Genomic DNA, 24,208 nt, shown 5'->3' with positions numbered 1-24,208 from the left:
ATATAAAGCAGCCACTAGAATAGCAGATGTGATTTATCAGTATTAATAAATTCCTTTGAAGTAAATCTTTCTAAGTTTACACGTAAAAGGTAAAACAGAAAAAAACAAAGACAATTATCTGAACGACTTTGCTGTTTTAAGAAATAGTAAACATTTTTGTAACCCATTCAACTGATCAAATCCATAGGTTGCTCTTCATCTCCTTTTTTCCTATAAATAAAACCATGGTCCTATTTGGAATCTAGCCATGTGTTGGATTTTCCCATTGCTAGCATGAAATTAAAAAAAATTAATTATAAAAATAGGATTTTTTATTATAAAAATGGTACATCATCGTATTTTTAAAAATTATTTTATTTTTAATTTATGGAATAAAACAAGCATTTCCACAATATAGTGTAATTTTTAAAAAAGAAGATTGCACATGAAACTGCAAATCTATTATGTACAATTTGCTATTCCCTTTAAAATGTAATAAAGTTAACATGTAAATTTCTTTTTTTTTCCTTCCCTCCCCTGCCCCTGCCCTAGAGATGGCTACCTTTAGATACAAATATTTACTTATGTTTAAAATCATCCTCTACATACTTCTGTTTATAAGTTCTTTCTCTAGATGCAGATAGTGTCTTCCTTCATATGTCATTTGTAGTTAATTTGAGCATTAATAGGCAAGGTGACTCATTCACTCAAAGCTGTTCTTAAAACAATATTGCTATTACTATATACGTTGTTATCTTGGTTCTGCTCATTTTGCTGTCCATTATTTTGTGCAAGTCTATACATGTTTTTCTAAGATCATTGAGCTCATCATTCTTATAGTGTAGTAATATTCCATCTCAATCACATACCACAACTTGTTCAGCCATTCCCCAATGATGGGCAACCCTACAATTTCCAGTTCTTTGCCACCACAAAGAGATATTCTATATAAATATTTATAAATATTTTAGGACATACAGATTCTTTTCCTTTTTTCCTAATTATCTTTGGAAATAGACCTAGTAGAGTTATTGCTGGGTGAAAGGGTATAGACAGTTTAATAACTCTTTGGGCATAGTTCCAGATTGGTCTCCAAAATGGTTAGATCAGTTTGCAATTCTACCAACAATGACTTAGTGTTTCAATTTTTCCATATCCCCTCCAACATTTATCATTTTCCTCTTTAGTCATTTTAGCCAATCTGATAAGTGTAAAATGATATCTCAAGGTTGTTTTAATTTGCAGTTCACTAATCAATAATGATTTAGAACATTTTTTTCATAACTATAAATTGTTTTGATTTGTCTAAAAATTGTTCATATTTTATATCCTTTGACAATTGACTCACATTCTTATAGCTATATAGAATATATATCACAATCTTACCATTATATAGAACTTATACAAAGTTCTTTATATATTTGAGGTGAGACTTTTATCTGAGAAATTGTCTATAATTTTTTCCCCAAATTTTCTGCTTTCAGGGCAGCTAGGTAGTGCAGTGGATAGAGGACTGGCCTTGGATTCAGGAGGACCTGAGTTCAAATCTGGCCTCAGACACATAACACTGTGTGACCCTGGGCAAGTCATTTAATGCCATTGCCCAACCAAAACCAAAACAAACAGACCAAATTTTCTGCTTTCCTTCTGATGCTGGCTGCATTTTTTTTATTTGTACAAGGCCTTTTTAATTTATTGCAACTGAAATTATCCATCTTATGCCTTACTCTGTTCTCTATCTGTTATTTATTAATAAGTTGTTTGCCTCTCCATAAGTCTGATAGGTAATATATCCCATGTTCTTCCAATTTTCTTGTAAAATCTCTCTTTATAGCTAGGTCATGTGTCTGTTTTGGCCTTATCTTGGTAAATGCTGCAAGATACTGGTCTGTGCCCAATCTCTGCCATGCTGCTTTCCAGTTTTCCCAACAGTGTTTACCAAATAATGAATTTTTATCCCAAAATCTTGTCTTTGCACTTGTCAAATCCAAGGTTACTATATTTATTTGCAGCTGTTAAGTTGTATGTCTACTTTGTTCCTTTGATCTACCTTTCTATTTCTTATCTAGTACCAGACAGTTTTGATAATTACTACTTTGTAATAAAGATTAAGAGCTGGTACTGATAAACTTCCTCCTCCCTTTAGATTTTTTTCATTAGTTTCTTTGATATTCTTGACTTTTTGTTCTTCCATATGAATTTTGTTATTTCTTTCCAGTTCAGTAATGGTTTTTTTTTGTAATTTAATTGGGATGATACTGAATATATAAATTTGTTTAGGTAAAATTGCCATTTTTAATTTTATTAGCCTGCCTACACATGAACACAATATTTCTCTGGTTATTTAAATCTGATTTTATTTGTATAAAATGCTTTTTTTAAATAATTCTGTTCATATACTTCCTGGGTTTGTTTTCCAGGTTTACTTCCAGGTGTTTTATGCTGTCTAAAGTTATTTTAAATGAGGTATCTCTTAACTATCTCTTCTTTTAGGGTTTTGTTTGTGATATATAGGAGTGCTAATGATTTGTATGGATTTACTTTATATCCTGCTACTTTGCTAAAATTATTAATAGTTTCAACTACCATTTTAGTTGAGTCTTTGGGATTTTCCAAGTATATCATCATATCAGTTTGCAACAAGAGATAGTTTTATTACATCATTCCCTATTCTGATTCCTTCTGTTTTTCTTCTTTTATTGGTATTGCTAGAATTTCCAATACAATATTGAATAATATCAGTGACAGAAGGCATCCTTGTTTCACACCTGATCTTACTGGGAAGGCTTCTAGCTTATCCCCATTACAAATAATGCTTGCTGATGGCTTTAGGTAAATTATTTTTGTCAATTAAAGGAAAAATACATTTATACTTATACTTTCAAATTTTTTAATAGAAATGAGTGTTGTACTTTATCAAAAGCTTTTTCTACATCTATTGATATAATCATGATTTAAAAAAAAACAAACACTTTTTGTCTGGGACACCATTACCCACAACTTAAGATTAAAACTTAATTACAATAATTTACTAAAAATAACATAAAAATAAAAAAATGAATAAGTAAAGGAAAAACAGCCTGACTATAAATAATTACTAGGTTGTAGAAGAAGATCTTGGTTCATATTCAGAGAAAGATAGTGAGATTAAAAAAAACTTCTGCCCCAGAAAGTAATGCAAAATGGTCACAAATCCAAAAAGAGTTCTTAGAATAAATTAAAAAGGAATTCAGAAATCAAATGAGATATCAAAGAAAAATTAGCAAAAAACCGAAAGCAATCCAAGAAAATCATGAAAAGAAAGTTAACCAATTAGAGAGAGAGGTCCAGAATCTTAAGGGAGAAAATAATTCCTTGAAAACTAGTGTTGGACAAGATAAATTCAATAATAAATGATAAAATTAGAAAAAATAGAGGAGAATCTGAAACATCTCATTAGAAAAACAACCCACCTGGAGAACAGATTGAGGAGAGACAATAGAATAATTGTTGGGCTACCTGAAAGTTATGTTCAAAAAAAAATATTGATTCAATATAACAAGAAATTATTAAGGGAAATTGCCCTGAAGTTCTAGGAGAAAAGAGTAAAGTAGAAATTTTAAAAAAATCTATAATTCACTGCCTGAAAAAAATCCTAGGAGGAAAACTTATAGGAATGTCTTATCCAAGTTTTAAAACTCCCAGATTAAGGAGAAAATATTGTAAGCAAGAAGAAAAAAAAAACCCAGTGCTACAGAGATACAATCAGGATTTCATAAGACCTAGCAGCTTCAACACTATAAAGAACATCATATTTAAAAGAGCAAAAGTGTTGCAGTTGGGAACAAGAATAACTTACTCAGGAAAGTTGAGTATTATCTTGAATGAAAAAAATGAATTTTTAACTAACTGAAAGAATATCACTATAATAATGAACTTGAGATTATTTGATTTAAATGGTATCATAGGAAAGGTGAATCATTTTCTTTTAACAGAGGGGATGGGGAAGAGTATAGTTAGAAAGCACAGATGCTGTGTACCCAGCAAATACTAGAGAGCACCACCATTGTTAAGTCATAATCCATCAACCAGTATATTTTTATCACATTCTGTGTGATATACATTTTGCTGACAATGCATATTATGCGTAAAATGTATGTTCACTTATAAAACACATTTCAGAAAGTGACCATTTTGGCAGTAGTAGGTGGCACAGTAGATAGAGCACCAGCTCAGGAGTCAGGAGGGGACCTGAGTTCAAATCTGGCCTCAGATGCTTGACACTTACTAGCTCTGTGATCCTGGCCAAGTCACTTAATTGCCTAACCCCCCTCCCCAAAAAGTGACCATTTTCATTTTAATGGAATAATTTAAATAATAAAATTTATTACAAATGAAAGTTTAACTTTGTTTCAATGTCATGCATCTTTTATATTAAACATTGCATATTTAATTTTAGAAAGACCATCGTTTGTGAAGAGACCTAGTAACTTGGCAGTAACTGTGGATGACAGTGCAGAATTTAAATGTGAGGCCCGAGGTGACCCTGTACCTACCGTAAGGTGGAGAAAAGATGATGGAGAGCTTCCCAAATCCAGGTATCATGTTAATATAATCAATATTCTGGTTAATCATATTCAGATATCTAAAATAGCTAATGATTTTCAGTTTCATTATAATCATATTTTATTAGAGTTATCAGAACTCTTCCTAGTAATATAGTTTATCTTCACAGAAGTCAACCAAATCAGCTGGTTTGGAGCCAAGGCAACTCTAGCTCAGGTGGTGATTGATAGCCAGGGAAAATTGAGAATAGAAAAGGTTTACTTTTCTACTGAAACAAGGTGGATTTATATTACTTCTTATTCTACATGGTTATTTTACAATCAGAGAAACAATTGACCCAAGTAACGGATAGGTTTCTCTTTTCCTCAAAAGGAAAATCATTAGCTGGGATGGTGGGGTAAGAGTTCTTTGGCATTTAACTATTATTCCTCTAAACCGATTAGGGATTGGTGCTTAATTCCTCATGACAAGATGCAGATAGGTGCCACAGATAGGATGCTCCTAAGGTTTTTAATAAGACACACTTACTTAATTGGGAGTTCCTATTGTATAAGAAATAGGCATTTTTAAATAATATATTTTTCTCTGGAATATTATTCTGAAGGCCCAGAGACATGTAAAAGTATAAAGTGATTATTTTAGCTTAACTGTTCAACACTATAGACTTTCAAGTTTTGCTTTAAATACAGTCAGATCACAGCAAAGAATGACGTGTTGGTGTGCTTATGTTTATAGTTATATAAGAAGTAGTCAGATTATGCATAAAAAGCAAATTACTAGACTGTTTCCTCTTCTTTTTACATGTACCTAAGATATGAAATACGAGATGATCATACGTTGAAAATCCGGAAGGTAATGGCAGGAGATATGGGATCATACACATGTGTGGCAGAAAATATGGTTGGGAAAGCTGAAGCATCAGCAACTCTAACAGTTCAAGGTAGGCTGTTTTGTTTTGCGGTCTTTTGTTTTGTTTATAGGGTACCTAAAAAATTCTTCTTCTGTTGCCTTACCATAGAGTCTTCTCTGCATTTTTAAAGGCCAGACACCTGGAGCCAGAAGTTCTGGAAGGTTTTGCAAAGCTCAGAAGGCTTTAAGTATGGACCTCACTGCAGATTTTATGTCTTTTATATGAGGACCTACCTCATATATGGTTTGAAGAGGCTCATCACTAGACTGTCCATTGCAATGTGATTTTCTTTTCTTTTAATCATGCAATTCCTCAAGACCAAGACTTAGAAAAGCTGTGATTTTTGACAGTTGAAACGAGTAACCAAACCGTTATACTCAGAAGGTTATATAAATTAGATTTGGAATGATCTTTAAAGTAGTCATCTCATCTAGCAGTTCTTAAACTGCGGTCTAGGGACCCTTATGTTCCCTGAGACCCTTTCATGGAGTGCATGAAGTCAAAACTATATTCATGATGATACTAAGTTATTTTAATTCTAATATGCTAAATGTCCATAAATAAAACCCACATAAAAGAAAACCTTTTCGAGGGTGGATGTCCTTGGTAATTTTTATTTTTATTTATTTTTTCCTTTTCTTATTTTATGTTATTTTTTAAATAAAAAATTGTAATAATTTATTTTGATTTATCAACAATCACTTCCATATGCTTTTGAGTTGAAAATTTTTCTCCCCCTCTTTCCCTCCGACCCTCCCCAAGACAGCGCACAATTTGATATAGTCTATACATTTACATACCCATTAAACATATCTTCACATTAGTGAAGTTATAAGTAAAAATTAAAACCAATAGGAGGAACCATCAGAAAGATGAAACAAAACTCAACAGAAGGTAAAAATAAGTGATAGTGATTCAACTTCCATAGTTCTTTCTTTGGATGTGGACAGCGTTTTCTGTCCCAATGCCTCTGGAGATGTCTTAGATCCTCATAATGCTGAGAAGGGTTCAGTTTAACAATCTTAGTCATTGCATAACGTGGCTGTTATTGTGTACAGAGTCCTCTTGGTTCTGCTCACTTCACTCGGCATCAGACCATATAAGTCTTTTGCTTGGTAATTTTTATGAGTGTAAGTGAGTCCTGAGACCAAAACGTTTTTATAAATTTTTCATATAAATAAATTTTTCATTTTTCTATAAATAAAGAAATTATAGACCTGAGAGATAAGGTAGTTTGTCATAAAGCTAGTAAGTAGGAGACTTCAAACTCAAGTCATCTGATTTCAGATGCAGAATGGTGCAGTGAAATGGTTCTCAAACCATTTATGCTCTTAAAAATTTTTGAGGACCCCATTAAGATCTTTTGTTTATGTGGGAAAGACTCTTGGGAGCCCTTTAGGAGAGAAGAAACTGCAGTCTTAATCAAATTTTATTAAATTTCCTATTTGTGATAATGGTTATAGCTTTCATCAAAACTCCCTGGTGCAGTATCTGTAGCATTCTGAGAGGATTGTAAGAATTCCAGTGTTTTATAAAGTTGGATCACATAGTATACTTACCTACTATAGACCCATTATTTCACTGATGAAGCACCTCCTCCACAGATGCAGATTGAAACTCTTTAATACCCCATTCTATACAATTCTTTCCCATATTTTCCCATAAATCCTCCATAGAGGATCTTTGAATTTAGTATAAGGACATTTTAAAGGGGTAAAGAAATTACTTGCCAAAGTGAATTTTTCCTACTAATTTATTGCAGCTGACACAGATTTTGCATTATACAATAAATAAATAGAACTCTTAATTTGGTTTTCTTTTTGATAAATGATGAACTTTTATAGAACCATGGTTTTACTGCTGTTGTTATTTCTTTCTTTGCTATATAAAAACTTTAGTGAAATTCAGTGAAGTAATGTACATGCATGTGCATATTTTCTTCGCTGCCTTTGTAGACATAATCCAGATGTTCATCATTCAGATAATCCCTTTTTTCCTTTCCCCTTAGGCAGGGAATGATGTCATAAGAATCCTTTCTTGTTATCCCTCCAGCTCTGATCTTCCTTCTATTTATTTCTCTCCTCCTTGTCATTATGAAATTCTGGAGTGAAGTGGGGAAGGATGATGGGTTTGAAAGCATTTTACTGTTGAACAAATATGTATTTTTATATGAGATCAGTATATAAAGGCCTTGTCTCTGAATTACCTAGCTTATTTCTGTGTGTCTAACATTAAAAACATTTAATGCTGTCAAGCTGTTCTGAATACATTGTCTTTTCTAAGGCTATTAAGAGGAAAGAGGTGACTTTTAAGGGAATACTTCCATTGTGGACTTTCTTTAAGAGTCTTATGAGCTTTCACATTTAGATAAAAGAAGAAAAATATTTCCGTTCATTCTCTAGTCATTAGTTTCTATTTTTAGTTCAATCTCATAAAAACAAAAGGGAAAAAGAAAAGATCAAGACCTACACATTTAATTAATAAGACCTAGGCTGCTTGGATTTTAAAGTTAGAGTTGTGCTCCATGTGTATAGTTGTAAGTATAAGAAAAGTTAAGGGATATAAAAATCTGAAAGATAGAAACCTAGCAAGAGTTTAATAGATTATTGGGAAATCCAGAGCATTAAAATTTTGCATCTCATGGTAATATTAATTACTTACTTTACAAGAAAGACAGATATAATTCATTTTGTGTATTTCTCTTTTTTCTCTCGATCAACCAGTTTTTAAACTGCATATACTCTTTGACCCAGCAATACCACTATTAGGTGTATTTCCAAAGATAATTAGGAAAAAAGGAAAAGAACCTGTGTGTCCTAAAACATTTACAGCAACTCTCTTTGTGGTGGCAAAGAACTGGAAATTGTAGGGATGCCTGTCAATTGGGGAATGGTTGACTGTGGTATGTGATTGTGATGGAATATTACTGTGCTATAAGAAATGATGAGCTCAGTGATCTTAGAAAAACATGGATAGACTTGCACAAAATAATGGAAGAGCAAAATGAGCAGAACCAAGGGAGTATTATATATAGTAACAGCAATATTGTTTTAAGAATAGCTTTGAGTGAATAAGTCATTTGCCTACTGTCAGTACCCAAATTAACTATAGATATTATGTGAAGGAAGACACTATCTGCATCTAGAGAAAGAACTTATAGATAGAAGTATGTGTAGAATGATTTTACACATATATACATATTTGTGTTTAATGGTAGCCATCTCTAGGGTGGGGGCGGGGGAGGGAAGAAAAAAGAAATTCATGTGATTAACTTTATTCTGTATTTAAAAGGAATAGCAAGTTGTACATAAGAGATTTGCAATTTCTTGTGCAATCATTTTTTATTATGCTGTGTTGTAGAAATGCTTGTTTTATTCTATAAATTCCATAAATTATAATATAATTCTATAATTCTATATATTATAACATAAATATAAAAATAAATATAAACTATTCTATAAATTAAAAACAAAAATGCTGAAAATGAAAAACACCTGCCCTTATTACAACATCATGGTCCAGAACTGCTGCATAGGGGCAGAACCCAGAGAAGACTAGATCAGATATCAGGAACCACAAAGTAAAATTAGGGACAGAGATACAATAAGCCTCAAATTTCTTCTTCCACAAAATAAGAGAGTTGAACTAGATGATCCCTAAGCTCTTTTGCTAGGTCTAAATATATGATTTACAGCCAAGACTGCATATTTAACCACCCTATCCAGAACCACAGAGAGAGGAAGATTAAGAATTCTAGAGAAGACAGGCCTAAGAAACTATTTTCAGACAGGCTTGTCTTTGTTGCTGTTGAGTCATTTCAGTTGTGTCCAACTCTTCATGACCTCCTTTGGGATTTGCTTGGCATACATACTGAAGTGGTTTGCCATTTCCTTCTATAGCTCAGTTTACAGATGAGGAACTGAGGCAAACAGGTTAAATGAATTGCCATGGGTCACACAGCTAGTGTCTGATGCTAGATTTGAACTCAGGAAAATGAGTCTTCCTGATTCCAAGTCCAGTGCTCTATCTACTTCACCACCTAGCTGCCCCATAAGCCAGATTTTCCTTAAATGCCAGTCAGACCCTTACTCAGTAAACTCAAGTGGCTTCCTATTGCCTCCAGTATAAAATATAAATTCCACTAATTACCTTTTTAACACCTTCAAACGTTGGCCCAACCTCTGTTTCCTGCCTCACTAGACATTATCCATGCTTCCACATTTTGTGGTACTGACAAATTGACCTTTTCATTGTGTCACATGACACCATCTTTTATTTCCATGCCTTTATGCTGGCCGCCTCCATGCCTGGAATGTGTTCTGTCTTATAGAGTCACTCTCTTCCTTCAAGATAACAACTTAAAAATCACTTTGTACGTAAAGGCTTTTCCTGACTTTTTGTGTCCCACTCCTATCCTCCAGTACTAGACTCCCAAACTGCCTTGTGTTTAATTACTTTATATTTATTTGTGATATATGTGTGTATATGTATACACATTATATGTATGTAAATATATACATATGTATGCATGTATATGTGCACATATGTTTATATGTGCTTGCTATTTCTCCATTTAAAAGAGAAGATTTTTATGAATAAGAATTATTTTACCCTTTGTATTTATACCATCAGCACCTAGCTTGGTGACTGAAGTTGCTTAATAAATGTTGATTGAATTAATGTCGATGAATTAATCAAGGGAATGTAGGTGCTTGCTTCTTTTTCATCTTGACTTTGAACTCAACCATTTTGGTTTTATTCTTTCCAGTTTAAACATTATTCCCAAAGCAAAATAAAAACAAAAAGAGTCAAAATAAAATATAAGCAACTCTGTTGCTCTTATCCTTATTTTATTCCCATCCAACCAATATAGCAGTCTCATCTCTTCTTTAGAAGCTCTTCTTTTCTTCAATATGATTCAAAAAATTTTGTTTTGGAGTCCTTGATTTCACTCAGCAGTCTCAGTTCATTTTGATCTTTAGAACTTTTGATTTGATTCTAAATGTATGCATTAAAATTCATTTTCCATTTCCTTCCATTTCTTCTTCTTGGCAGAGAAAATAGAAAATAATAAGAGTCGAATACCTTTGTTTTTTGTCTTATTTTTGTCTTCTTATTATCCCATCATGCCTGAGAAGTCTTCTAATTTTTTCTTTGCTCTTGTTGTTTTTTCCCCCCCTTAATTAGTTTAGGAAAACAAAAGAAAACAATATACTTTTTGGTGTCATTAGCTTTCTTCTCTGAGTTCATCCTGATATAAAATACTGTTTGTATTATTGTTATTATGGCATGATTTTATATTAGTTATCCATTAATTGTTCATGCTTCCATGTATGCCTTTTGAAAATCTTAGCTGGTTGAGGAGCTCCCAGTACATCCATGTTAATATCTTTACACTTTTACATTTCTTCCTTGCAGTCTTCAGCATTTCATTTTTGAAAGCTTTCTGGGCCACCTTTAGAATTTTAGTTTACGGGAGTTTCTCTGTCATATCCATGAATCCTTTGATGTATGTTCTCTCAAAATCTTTTGTCTGTCAAGCCTTACCCAGTTTTCCTGTCTTCCTCCATTCCCCTCTCTATCTCCCCCTCCCTCCCTCTCTCTCTCTTTCCCTTTCTCTTTACCTCTCCATCCCCCCCGCAAGTTGCCATCATTTCTCCCCAGAAATACGCTTTTATTTGTAATCTGAATAAGGTCAAACATAGAAGTGCGTCTCCTTTCTTCCTTCCTCTTTTGAGAAATGTATTTATCATCAAGGCAAGCCAGGCACTTGTTAGTTGCTTTGCTTCTGGCTTGGAGAATACCGATTGATGCCTTGATAAGACTCTTATAATATGGAATGCTTTTGTCCCCAGCTTGTGACCTGTTTTTAACTCCTTTTTTATTTCCACTTTTTCCTAATAATCTGCAATATACTCTGAAAATAACAACTGCACTTCCTCCGTTTTTACAGGGACTGATTCTTCTTAATGGAAACTACTATCCACCCCCACTCCCCCAAGCCACTACCTTTGTTTTTATTTTAAATAGTGCCTGTGTATGAACGTATGTGTACACATAAACACACATACGTACGTACATACATACACATACAGACATTCCCTCCCAAGTCATACTAAAATTCATGATGTCAAATTTACCTCCTGGAATTATAATCTTTAATTCACTTTACTTGTTATGCATACTTTGTACATTTGTATCCAGATGTCTGAGCTGGTTTTGTGGTTGGCTCTTTTCTTCAATTGATTTCTTTAAATATTGGGTTATTTTTACCTATACTTTTACTCTTCCTATGTTAAGAGTTACTCTTGTGGTATCTAATTTCTTAGGTATATATCATGTAGGCAGCTTTCTCCTTCACCTTTTATTGTCAGTTTATTGCCCTCTTGATTATATTTGTGTGATTCTATGCTATATTATACACACATACAAAAATACATATACATGTATGTATGTGCAGTGTTTATATTGTGTAGGTATGTAACTAACCCTTATTAGATTTCTTCCATCCCTGAACAAAACCCTGTCAAGGCTCTGTTTTAAGATGTCTATAAATATGTATCCCATCCTCAAACACTATCTTCATAAACAGCTCTTTAGTGTTATCAGTATTCCATTTACTAGTATTTCATTGAGCATCTTTGTTTCATGTGTCACAGCATACTTGATGAGACTTTATTTTTTTAAAAAAAGTCATTTTCCTGCCATCTATATGCACAAGAATGCAGAGATCTTTCTGTGGAACTCACAGTTGCAAGAGACATCCTCTTTTCTTTCCCCAAGTTTCCCTTTAGATTCCTTATTTCATTATTTGAATGTTAATGTCTCTATTTACCAAGGTTGTATGGATAACTGTATCTGTATGAATGAATTATCATTATGATTGATTTTATATTTAATAATTTTCAAGCATTTTATCATTTTTTTGTGTCATTGTGCTGTTAGTGCCCCTTTTGTAGGTTGTGACCTGCTAAATAGTATATAAGAGGGGAAAAAAAGCACATTATTGTTGTACCAAAAACTTTTAAATATTGTGGCCTTAGAGCCTTTGAACATCATACTTGTGACCCCTGGAGAATATGGTCAAGGTCATCTTACATTATTTCTTTGTACTAAGTGATATCAGTACAAACTAAAACTTCCTTAGGTGCCTGTCTGGCCAACTTTGAAATTCTAAGTATCATTATCCAAACCCTTGTTTGATGAATTACAAACATGTGTTACCCAGATTTTTTTTTCCCTAAGAACTGCGCATGATTATGAATAAAGAGTCTGTCTGCCCCAGTGTAGGGAAGCAGTAATAGCCACATTACTGGATGCTTTTTCTTTGGGTAAGTAGTGCAGTTTAAAAAATTTCATAGATAAGATTTGGAAGTCTAACTGTTCTTCCACCATTAGGGAAAAGGTCATATATATGATATAGAAGCTCAAAGCATATGCATTTTTAAAAAAAGAAAGAAAAAAAAGATTTTCTTTTAGGATACTATTAATGTTAATTTCCCTTTTAAAAAAATAAAGTATCCTTTGCCAATATGGTTATTTATTGTTTTCCCCTAAAAATAATAAACATGTAATTGAAAATGTAATCTCAAATTTTGAGTTGAGAAAATTTGAGTTTATAACAGACCCATAACGTTTCTTACATTTCTGTGTTTTATTGATACTTGTTTTCTTAAACATAGCAAATAGATGGCAGAATTAAGCCTTTCCCTCTCCTTGTGATTTTACCCACAAAACATCTTATTACTATTCCAATTTGATTTCTAAAAGTAAATTTGTAATTCTCATATCCCCAGAGTGATTGTGTTCTTGTTACTTTGGCTATATTAAATTGTGGACACAATTAAAAATGGATTCACATCCTTCAATCATTTTTCAAAAAATCGTACACTCTTATCTTTACTGAAATGACTATTAAGAAGGTTGAATCTCATATTTGTTTGTTTCTCTGTTTAGTGTAGCACATAGAATATATACAAGCTTCTGATGTTTAATACCTTTGTATATCCTCTATCTAGTTTTCTTATAAGGGCCCGATATTCACATATTTCTTGAAGCCCGAGAAACTGTTGCTTGTCTTTCCTCTCTGTCTGAATCGAGTGGTAGATTTATTAGCAGGATATAGTAAGTAGGCCTATTCCAGGAGATGGCCTGCATGTCAGCCTAACTTCTTTACATTTATTGTCATTCATATATGTCATTCAGTATGTAATCACTATTCTTCCATGTTCTCAGAAATTTCTTAAAAATTTACAAAATTCAAATCATATTGTCTTTGAAGAGTTTCTTTGTTGCCCAATGTAATCTATCAGTATTTTCAGTGACAAATCTTTACATTAAAATAATCAAGAGTATTAAGAATGTATGTGGTTTATAATCTGTTCTGGGGGAGGGGGGGAAGTATTTTATGGGATACTTCCCAGAAGAAGTTACTCCTTTTCCTTCTTATCATGATTGATACACTGTTGACAGATGTGGATAAGACAGATCTTTTAGCTCTCATTGGAGGTATAACGGCAGAAAATGGACCCAGGTTTCCTCCAGACTTAATTACACCCAGTGGGATGTTCTAGTTAGACTCTTCTCCTTATAGTTTTCCAAATTGCATGCTTCAAATAAGAATTTTCCTTAACTCTGGGGTATAACAGTTCATTTTTAAGAAATTACTTCCTGTGACTGAAAGAATTAGTAAATGAAAAGTAGATGTGATTTTACACCAAAACAGAAAACAGTAGTCAGATATTTATATCTAGTTTTAATTCTTTGTTGGTCCTAAATATGATCTCATATTTTATAAGTCAAATTGTTTTCTATGGACAAAATTCTATATGTCACTTAACCAAATCACTTATGTCTTGCATATCAAGTTATCTACTTATTAATCATTATTGTTATTATTTTTATTAATTTGGGGTTTGGATTTCCTTTTCTTCTTTTAAAATGTAAATAGTTTTGTGTGTAAACTCATACTTATTTATTGAAGGTTTTAAGAAAAAAACTGCTTAACGTGAACTTTGTTTTCCTTTCCTTGTTTCAGTATTCTTCACTACGTATTACTTATCTTCCTGTTTAAAGAATTCTTCATATGAGTCAATTCTTACAGTTTAGTAATATTCCATTATATACCTATGCCACATTTTAATCAACATTCCCCAATTGTTAGTTTTTTATTAAGATTACAGATTATTCTGCTAGAAGCATTTTTGTATAGATCATCTTGTTTTTTCTTCTGCTAATGATGCCCATAGAGCATAAACATAATTGCATAACCATTGAATAAAAAAGTGAATAAGTATTTTTATAACTTCTTATATGCTTCTATATTACTTTTCAAATACCTCTCACCCTTATAAATTTGTATTGGTTTCTTATAGAGTCTGGATGTCATAATTTTTAGAAATGTTTAACTAAGAAATTTTTCCTGACTCTACCTTTCCTTCTTATTCTGAATGCTTTGCTTTTAATTATGCAGGAGCTTTGACAAAAATTTTTAATCTCTTGTAGTTAACTTTAAGTCATATTTGATGAATGATTTACCCCAAACATGCTTGTAAACAATTGTGTGTATGTTTATGTTAATTACATTGATCGTTGTTGTTTTCTTATCGTATGGCTTCTTAGATTTAGGTGTTGATCCATTTGAAATTTATTGTGGTATATGTTATAAGAGTTTTGTTTCTACTCAATCTATGTCATACTGTTATTAGTCTCCCCAACAATTTTTGTTTGTTTATTTTCTTATTTAAAGGAATTCCTTCCTAAGTGATTCATGTTCATAGATTTTTCAAATATTTGGCTATGGCATGCATTCAGTTCTGTGTGTATCTAACCTGTTTAATTGCCTTACTTTTCTGTTTTTTTAAGTCCTATTATTTTTTATATCATTACTGTTTAATAGTACAATTTGAAGTGTATCTGTGAAATTCTTTCTTCTTACAATTTTCATTTTCTCTTGATAATTTTATAATTTCCCTTAATATTTGATCTCCTAAATTAAATTTTTTTAAATTTTTCACATAATGCTATGAAGTATTACATTGGTATTTCTATTGGAATAGTGTAAAATCTACAAGTGATTTAGATAGCACTGTAATTTTTCCTACATTATCATGACCTACCCATGAACACTGAATTTCTGTCTGACTTTTTAATACTTCCTTTATTTCATGCAGTCATAGATTTAGAGATGGAAAGGAGCTTGGAAGTCGTAGCACCACAGATTTAGAACTGGAAGGGACTGTGTAGGTCATCTAGTTCAAAAGTTTAGTTTTACAAATGAAGAACCTAAGGTCCAAATTTTTAAATGATTTGCCCTAAGATCACACAGGTCATAAGTGGTAGGACCAAGATTGGAACCCAGTTATTCTAACTCTAAATATTTCTTTTTTTTCTTATTTTATTTCTCTTTCTGTCAGTGTTCCTTGCTTTTTCTTAGTGATATATAAAAATAATTTGGTTTTATTATATAGGTAGCTACTTTAAGTATTTATTGTCTTATTTCTTTATTAAATTCTCTTAGTTTTTCTTTTGTAGCATCCACATCAGTTCTTCAGATTCATTTTTGCCAATGCTCATTCTTTTACTTTTTTTTTTTGTCCTTATTCTAGTTAGCATTTCTAGGATTCTATCATACAGAAGCAGAAAGAGTAGACATTCTTCCTTCATCTTTCTTTTTGGTGGGGGGAACTTAAAATGTTTCTCTATTAAAAACAATATTATTTCTTGGGTTCAACTATTAACAGACATTTATTAATTATTTAATGTGGGCTAGACACTGTGCTATCAGTTTAGGACACATATACAAAGAATGAAGTAATCCCTCTTTACAAGGAGCTTAACTTGTAAGTGGAGACAAGTACATTCCTAAGTATATTAAGTGCATCAGTCAGTCAGCAGGCATGTCAGCATCCACAAGTGCTTAGTGTATTCCAGACACTATGCTAAATTCTGGAGATGCAAAGAAAAGCAAAAAGTAATGTTCCTGCCGTTAAGGAGCTCACATACTAATGGGCAAGACAGCATACAAGTTGCTATCTGTTTTCTAACTGGAAAGTCATTTCTGAAGGAAATGAAGGCACTAACCAGGAATGGGATGTGAAGGGTTGAAAAGCCTCTTGCAGATTGGGATTGGACAAGGAACAGAATCCCAAAGAATGAGACAGCCAGAGTTGTGAGATGGAATGTCTTATGTAAGAAGCAGCAAAGAGGTCAGTGTCACTAGCTGGAGGGGGAGCATATGGAAGGGAAGGTAGACTGTACGATATTCAAAATGGAGATTTACTTGAAAGTTAGAGAACTTTATACGTTGAAATCTAAATATGTGTATCCTTTTAGTGTTCCCTAGTGAGCCTTTTTGTTTGTTTGTTAGATCTGATGGTATAACAAGAACCTTGCCATGAGAGAATACTACTCTCATGATTCTAAGTGGAGCAGACATGGTAAAAGGAGTCATTTCCTAGAGAATAATGAGCCAAAGAGGTATGGCAGAAAGAACCAGATGGACAGGTTGGAGGGGCAAGAATAACGAATGGGAAAGGAAAGGTTTCCTGAATATAGTGGATCTAGAGAGTGGTTTTGTTTTGTTTTGTTTTTTGTTTTTTTCCAGCCAAATGGCAGGGCCTACAGAGCCTGAGTTTCCAGGGCCAAGAAAAATTCCATTAAAACTGCCTGGAGGGCACTGGCCTTGCTTTGACCATAAGAGGGAAGCATTCCTGTTGCTGAGGCAAAGGTTCAGACCCTGACCCAGATAGCAGCAGCCAGAGACCCTAGTTACAGCCTTGATCAGCACTCATGGGGAAAGTAGTTTTTTTTGCTGAGACATAAGGTTGTAACCCACAGTCATTGCTTTTGAATCTGAATCACAGAGCCCTGTTCATCAGGATTGGTGCAGCTAGCTGGCTGAATTATCACTATTCAGCACATTAATTTGGGACCCTATTCATGAGCTAAGGGGAAGGAGAAGGGGCAGAGATCCCTACCAGTAGAGCTCATGATTCAGTGACCTACTAGTCTACTCTAGGACAGTTGGGAGGTAGCAGTGAAGCTGCCTGTCTTCTGTCATGGAGATACAGTAGTCAGGATACTTAGTCACAGATCTTGTCAGTGGCTCATGGACTGAGGCAAGATAACTGTTGCTTATCTAGCTAGTTTGTTTGGATTCTGGCCAAAGGGGCCCACCCCACGAGTTACTGCAAGAAGGTTTATTAGTGGCACATTGACACTTACCTGGTATCACCAGCATAGGCAACAGTAGTTCCACAGTCATTTAGTGAAGCAACAGTGAAGCCTAATTGTAGACAATTAAGGGCAGAGACCAGGGGAGTCCTATACAGAGTTTTAAGTGATCCCTAAGGGATGGACTGGAAGATCTCTGGGCATCTATTGAGAGTGGGAGATGGTCAGTCCAGCAAATGTCAGTGATTGCTTATCTGGCTGGAGTTTTTGGTGTGGTTTAAATAGAGTTGTTGTTGTTGTTTTCTTGAAGTGTTCCCTCCCTGTAGTCTTTGGCCATCTGGATGGGAGTGAGTCATTCCTCCTCACCTCTAAATGAGGAGGGAGGCATTTATCCTTGACCCTGAAGTAAGGATGGGGTGTTTCCCCCTGAAAATCTGAGTCACACTATAGGTCTTATATTTAGATTGAAGTTGTTGAAGGGCAGCCAGAAGTCTCAGCTTTGTAGCCACCTTGACAGTGTTGGCTCTTTGCCTAGGATGGTATCTTGTTCTGGGTACTCTGTCAGGGCAGGCTAAAGAATGGGGAGCTGGGGTGGACTTAAGCAAGGCAGCTAGTAAATTTCCACAGCAAATTAAAAGTGTGTCACAAGCCAGAGTTACAATTTAGGCCACAAATAATGAGATATGGTTTAGGAAACATTAGAAAATACTCAGTTTGAGAAACATTAAAGGATCACATAGAGAAACGTGTTTTTCACTATCTCTTATTTTGTGACTAGCCTATTTCAAAAATACATGCACCTACACACCCACACACATGCACATACACATATATACCCACTCCATTTCAAGCATCTGATCATTTTTGGGATGTTTAAGCCAACCCATTTGGTGTGACAATCCATGCTATAGTCAACTATGCATTAAAAACAAAAGTTAAAAGGTAATAACCTATCTCCTGTGTATGTGCTATTTTAAATTCTGAATTTAAGAAAACTTCTTAGGAAGAAAAAATCTTTCAAGGTGTTTTTTGTGACTCAACATCATGTGTCTCATGAATCCCCTTTTCTCTACTGCCATTGCCACCACCCTACATGTGACCTGAAGTAGCCTGAGCTACTTCTTTTGACTGCTATTTGGTTTACTTGTCTCAACCTATCCTCCCTTGCAAAACTACTGTGTATTTATTTTGCATTCTTATGTATGTATGTATTACCTCCCCGAGTCAGAACTTTAGTTCCTTGAGGGCAGAGATTCTTTTCATGCCTGGAATATAGTAGGTGTTTATTAAATGCTTGATGATTGATTGAATGATAGCATTGAAGAAACGCCGCACTTTGACAAAATAATTTGAGAACTGTGAAGTCAATTTTTTTAAAAAAACCCACACACATCAAAACATTTAAGTACTTGTCATGTTCAAAGCACTATCTATTTCCTGGCATACAAAGACTCAAGTAAAACAGGTTTTTGATGTTTAAGACAAAAAAGAAAGACATGAAAAATGATTATATTTAGATTTTTAAGGAATCAGGTATGTTTTTATTTTAATTTACTGAGATGTTAATCAAATCCTATCATAGAGTTTCACAAGAGAATGATTTGGCAGAAGAAATTCTCCTAGCTTTGCTTATTTCATGGCATACACATATGATTCTGAGTTTTACTCAGGCTGGATTTTTATGATATTTGAATTAATTGAAGCCCCTACACCTTTCTGACTTGTGCTTCTCCACCAGAAATTTTTATGAAAGGATAACTAAAATATAACCCATTGTGTTATTTTAACTTGGAAAACTAGCCATTTGAATTCCATTAACTGCTGAACATTCAACAGGTCCTCAGATTTCTGTCAGTCACTTGTGTAGGTTTGTGGATGTTTTGTGTTATTTCAAGTGAACTGATATAAATCGTTAAAATCAATCAGAAGGAAAAAAGTATTTACTGTGTTGCTTTCTTTAAAAGAGTAAAAAAAAAGTGGGAAAAATATTAGGCAGGTATTTGAGGGGAGAAAGTAGTATAGTCAGGTGCAAGAAATAATAAGTGAAATGTTTTTTTCTCTCTAATGATGACATCACATTGGGAACTTTTTATTTTGCTATGAGCCTTACTGTAACTCACTCATGTGAGTTCTCTTTAGCAACTGTTTTTAAATAACCGTAATTCCATAAGAAATTACATCAGTGTAAAAGTATGAAGTACACTAATTTTTAAACAGAAACAGTACTATTCATTCCTAAAAGAAATTAGACAAGGTGAAATATTACATAAGTCCAAATGTACATTGATTCTATATATAGGTCATACCATTAAAATGAATTATTTTGAAATTTAAAAGCACATAAATACTGAAAAATAACACCAGTTCTTGGCAGTACTCAGATTTATACCAGACAGATTTAGGATAAAAGTTGAGCCTATATTTAGATCAATATAATATTGTCTTGTGACTGTGGATAGGTCACTTAATAAAGAATTGATCAATAGTATTTGCTAACATGTTGCCTAACATAATTGTGAAGGGTCTTCAGTTTTTTCATGTAATGAACTAAACACACATTAATTCATAGGTAGCAAATTCTAGTTTATCCAGAAGGGCCAGGGAATTGGGATCTTCTAGGTAGTTTATTATAGAGTTTAGTGTTGTACTTATTTCTCCTGTAATGACTCCTATGATGCTTGTATTCTTAAGGGTTCTGCTAACAAAGAACAAGTCCTGGTAGATCCTAGCAAGAAGAAAAGACTTCACATATAGGCTGGCAACAGCCTCTTCATTGACTGAGCATTAACTTAGACATCTTTAACACAAAACAAGGAATTTATTGACCATTAGAATTCATGAAACTGCATATTAAGTTGTGGCGAGATTATCATCTGTATTAGTGGAGTGACTATCTACGTGATGAAATAGTACATCATGTGAAGCAATTGATGTTTTATGTTTAATAGAGAAGAGAAACATACAGAAAAAAGTAATGTACACAGGTTATAATAATTTCATGTAGAAATTTAACAGATATAGATAAATTACCATAGTGAGCAGAATAGAAGAGGCTAAAATTCCCCTTAGGAAACACTTGATATATTTGCCAAATGAATGAGATTGTAACTGAAGGCAACACTAATTTAGCATATATGAACTCATTTGAAAGATGTTATGGAGAAGAATAGTAGAGGATTTTGAAAAATATGACTTCATAAAATAGAAATAGTAGAGGGAAAAACTGGTTTTAAAAAGGAATGCAAAAATTTTTCCTCTGAAACTTTTTTCACTGTCAAAGGCACCACTCCATTAATATCACTACACTCCTTGAATATTACAACCTGAGTTATATTTATAGAGAAGATAGAAAGGGCAATAAAGTGAACAAAGATGGAAAACATTATTGGATTAGACAAAGTAGAACTCTGTTGGAGGTGAAACAATTGAGAAATGTATGAAAGACATGAAAAAAAAAACATATTGAGCATTCTTAATCCCCCTAGGCAGAAAAAGGCAAAAAACAAAACATCAATAACTACAAATCTATATATCTACGTTTCACTTGCTACAAAAAAAAAAATTTATGAGAAACATCTACACCTGTATAGAGAACATAATGAAGAAGTTTTAAAAGGGAACAATTAGGCTTCTCTAAATGTTATTCCAAAGTAGACCATATATTTATGCAATTTTAAGCTGAAAAATGAAGAGAAAATATAATGCTGCTGTACTTATTACTGTTGGTTGGTTACAAAACAAAATATTTTTGATTTGGCAAATCAAAACCTCACATGAAGGCTCTTTTCCAATGAGTTTTCTCCAATTCATATATCATATTCATCTGAGATGCCTTGAAAGATATAAAGAAATAGTACCTTTTTCAGTGACTCTTTGATCAGATAGATAAGGTATAAAATATATACATACCCAAGGTTGGACCAACCAATATCTTGGAGCTTTTATTCTAATTCTTTAAAATTCTTTATTTGTGTTACATTATAGCCTGCTCATACCCACCTTGTGGCTGCTTTTACATTGCTTTCTTTTCCTTCTCTTCTGCCCGTTTTAAAAATGCTGCAATGACTCTCTTTTCTTACTCCCCCCCATTTTTGTAACTCCATAGTTAGCCCCTATTTCCCTCTTCTGTTCTTCTGTACCCCCATCCCCCATCAAAAGAAGATAAAGCCCTTTTATGAAACATGCATACTGTCAGAGAAGTATGTCTTAATGTCAGCACCTCCTTAAATCAGGTTCCTTGTTGTGATGAAATGAAGCACTTTCTGTGGCACTTGGCATCTCTGGACCAGCCCCCCTTGTCTGCAGATAGAAATGTGTCTGTGGGCAGCTAGGTGGTGCAAGGCCTGGAGTCAGGAAAACTCATCTTTCTGGTTTTTTTTTTTTAATATGAGGCAATTAGGGTTGAGTGACTTGCCCAGAGTCACACAGTTAGTGAATATTATGTGTCTGAGGCTGGATTTGAACTCAGGTCCTCCTGACTCCAGGGCCAGTACTCTATCCACTGCATCACCTAGCTGCCCCAAACTCATCTTTCTGAATTCATATCTGGCCTTAGTTACTAGTTGTGTGACCCTGGGCAAGTCACTTACCCCTATTTGTCTCAGTTTCTTAGCTGTAAAATGAGCTGGAGAAGGAAATGGCAAACTACTTTGTTTTCTCTTCCAAGAAAACCCCAAATGGGGTCATGAAGAGTTGGTCATGACTGAAACTACTGAACAACAAATTATCAGGGAAGCAGGTGACAATCAGGTCCCATAGGCATCTTTGTACTAGGCTTACCCACCTTGGTTGAGGAGGTTGGAAGTTGAATCAAAGAAGCCTGGACCAGTCATGAATTGGGGAGAAGCTTTGTCTCATTTAGGTAAAGCCTCAGCTCATATTGTGATTGGGTGGAAATAAGTTGCATCAGGAAAACACTAGTCCTACCATACACAGTCAAAACAAATCCTGTTATTGATCATATTTGCAAATGCCTGTCTCATTCCATACCAGTTCATTGCCTCTTTGTCAAGAGGTAGGTCATTGATTCTTTGGAATTGTGGTTGGTCATTGGATTGGATTAGAGTTCTGAAGTCTTTCAAAGTTGTTTTTCCTTACGATGGTCTTGTTCTTCTATAAATTGTTCTCTGGATTCCCTCATTTCACATTTCATCTGCTCATACAAGTCTTTTGCAGGTTTGTCTGAAACTATGACTTTTCATGATTTCTTACAGTGTAATGTTATTTAATTATTTTCATTTAATATAATTTGTTCAGCTATTCTTCAATTCATGGGTACTGTTTTTGTTACCAGTTCTTTGATAATACAAAAATATCTGTTATAAATATATTCTTACATATGGCTTACTTTGATCTCTCTGGGTCCAAGGGTATGCATAGTTTAGGTACTTTAAAAAAAAATGGTTCCAAATTGCTTTCTAGAGTGTTGACCAATTCATAACTACAATAGTACATTAATGTGCCTATTTTTCTTGCAGTCACTCTAGCATTGTCATTTTTCTTTTCTGAATTTTTTTTCTCTATGATAAGTATGAATTAAAATAGCTCAGTTGTTTTCATTTGCATTTTGCTATTCTCAAATTAAGTCAGCATTTACTTAGCACTTAGTTTGTGCCAGGCATTGTGCTAAGCACTATGGATACAAAGAAAGGCAAAAAAAAATCCCTTTTTTCAAGGAGTTTACTATCTAATATGGGAAACAGCATGCAAATAACTATGAACAAACAAGTTATAAGCGAGATAAATTGAAGATAATCATAGAGGGAAGAGAGTAGTATTAAGAGGGTTCAGTAAAGGCTTTTTGCAGGAGGTGAGACTTTAGCTGAGACTTGAAGGAAGCCAAAGAAGCCAGGGAGTAGGGATGAGGAAGAGAATTCTAGGCGTGGGAGACAACCATAAAAAAATCATAAGGTTAGGAGATGGTGTGTCTTTGGCGAATAGCAAGGAAGCCAGGAAAGAGAATGTGGAGGGTAGTATGGTGTAAGAAAATTGGAAAGACAAGAATGGACCAGGTAATGAAGGGATTTAAAAACCAAGCAAAGAATTCTTTATTTGAACCTGGAGGTAATAGGGAAACATTGTAGCTGATTGAATTAGGGGATATGGAGGAGGAGAAGGAAGAGAATGGCATAGTCAGGCCTTTGCTTTAGGAAGATCACTTTGATAGTGATTGGAAGATGACTTGGAATGGGGAGTTCTGTTTATTGGAATTTCTTGGTTCAGGAGACTATAGCTTGAACTTTTGACAAGCCTTCTTTGTTGCCTGAGGCATAAAAAGTCCAGTTAATGGGGAGTTGGTGCTCCTATGGTTTGATGGAATTCTCATTACTTTGTGAAACTTCTTCATCGCCTAGTGTTTCTACTGTAAACGGTAAATGCAGGGGTGCAAAGGAGAATTTCTGTACCTACTGATAATTTTTTATGGATGAATATGATTCTCTTTGGCACATTTCTTTTCAATCATGAGCCTAGACTATTAGACTGGCCTAAGTTAGGCCTTGCCCTAAACAACTGATTTTATGGGTTACAGCAAAAAGCAAGTGGCCACAGATATACTGTACAAACCACTCATCTAGCATGTGCTAGGAAGGTGGGCCTTGG

General features: G+C 33.9%; 1 protein-coding gene across 1 annotated transcript in view; it reads left to right on the top strand.

Annotated features, from left to right (window-relative positions):
* Positions 1–24,208, top strand: part of ROBO1 (roundabout guidance receptor 1) — a 480,872-nt gene that overhangs the window by 331,935 nt on the left and 124,729 nt on the right. The window contains exons 5-6 of the mRNA XM_078147422.1: positions 4,418–4,556; positions 5,337–5,464. Coding sequence (XP_078003548.1) covers positions 4,418–4,556; positions 5,337–5,464 — 267 coding nt within the window. The remainder of the gene's footprint in view (positions 1–4,417; positions 4,557–5,336; positions 5,465–24,208) is intronic.

The sequence above is a fragment of the Phascolarctos cinereus genome, unplaced genomic scaffold (genome assembly GCF_003287225.1).
Source record: "Phascolarctos cinereus isolate Bilbo 61053 unplaced genomic scaffold, phaCin_HiC Scaffold_7;HRSCAF=346, whole genome shotgun sequence".
Lineage (NCBI taxonomy): Eukaryota > Metazoa > Chordata > Mammalia > Diprotodontia > Phascolarctidae > Phascolarctos > Phascolarctos cinereus.
Note: the sequence above shows the minus strand (reverse complement) of the source record. Positions and strands in the feature narration are given on the sequence as shown.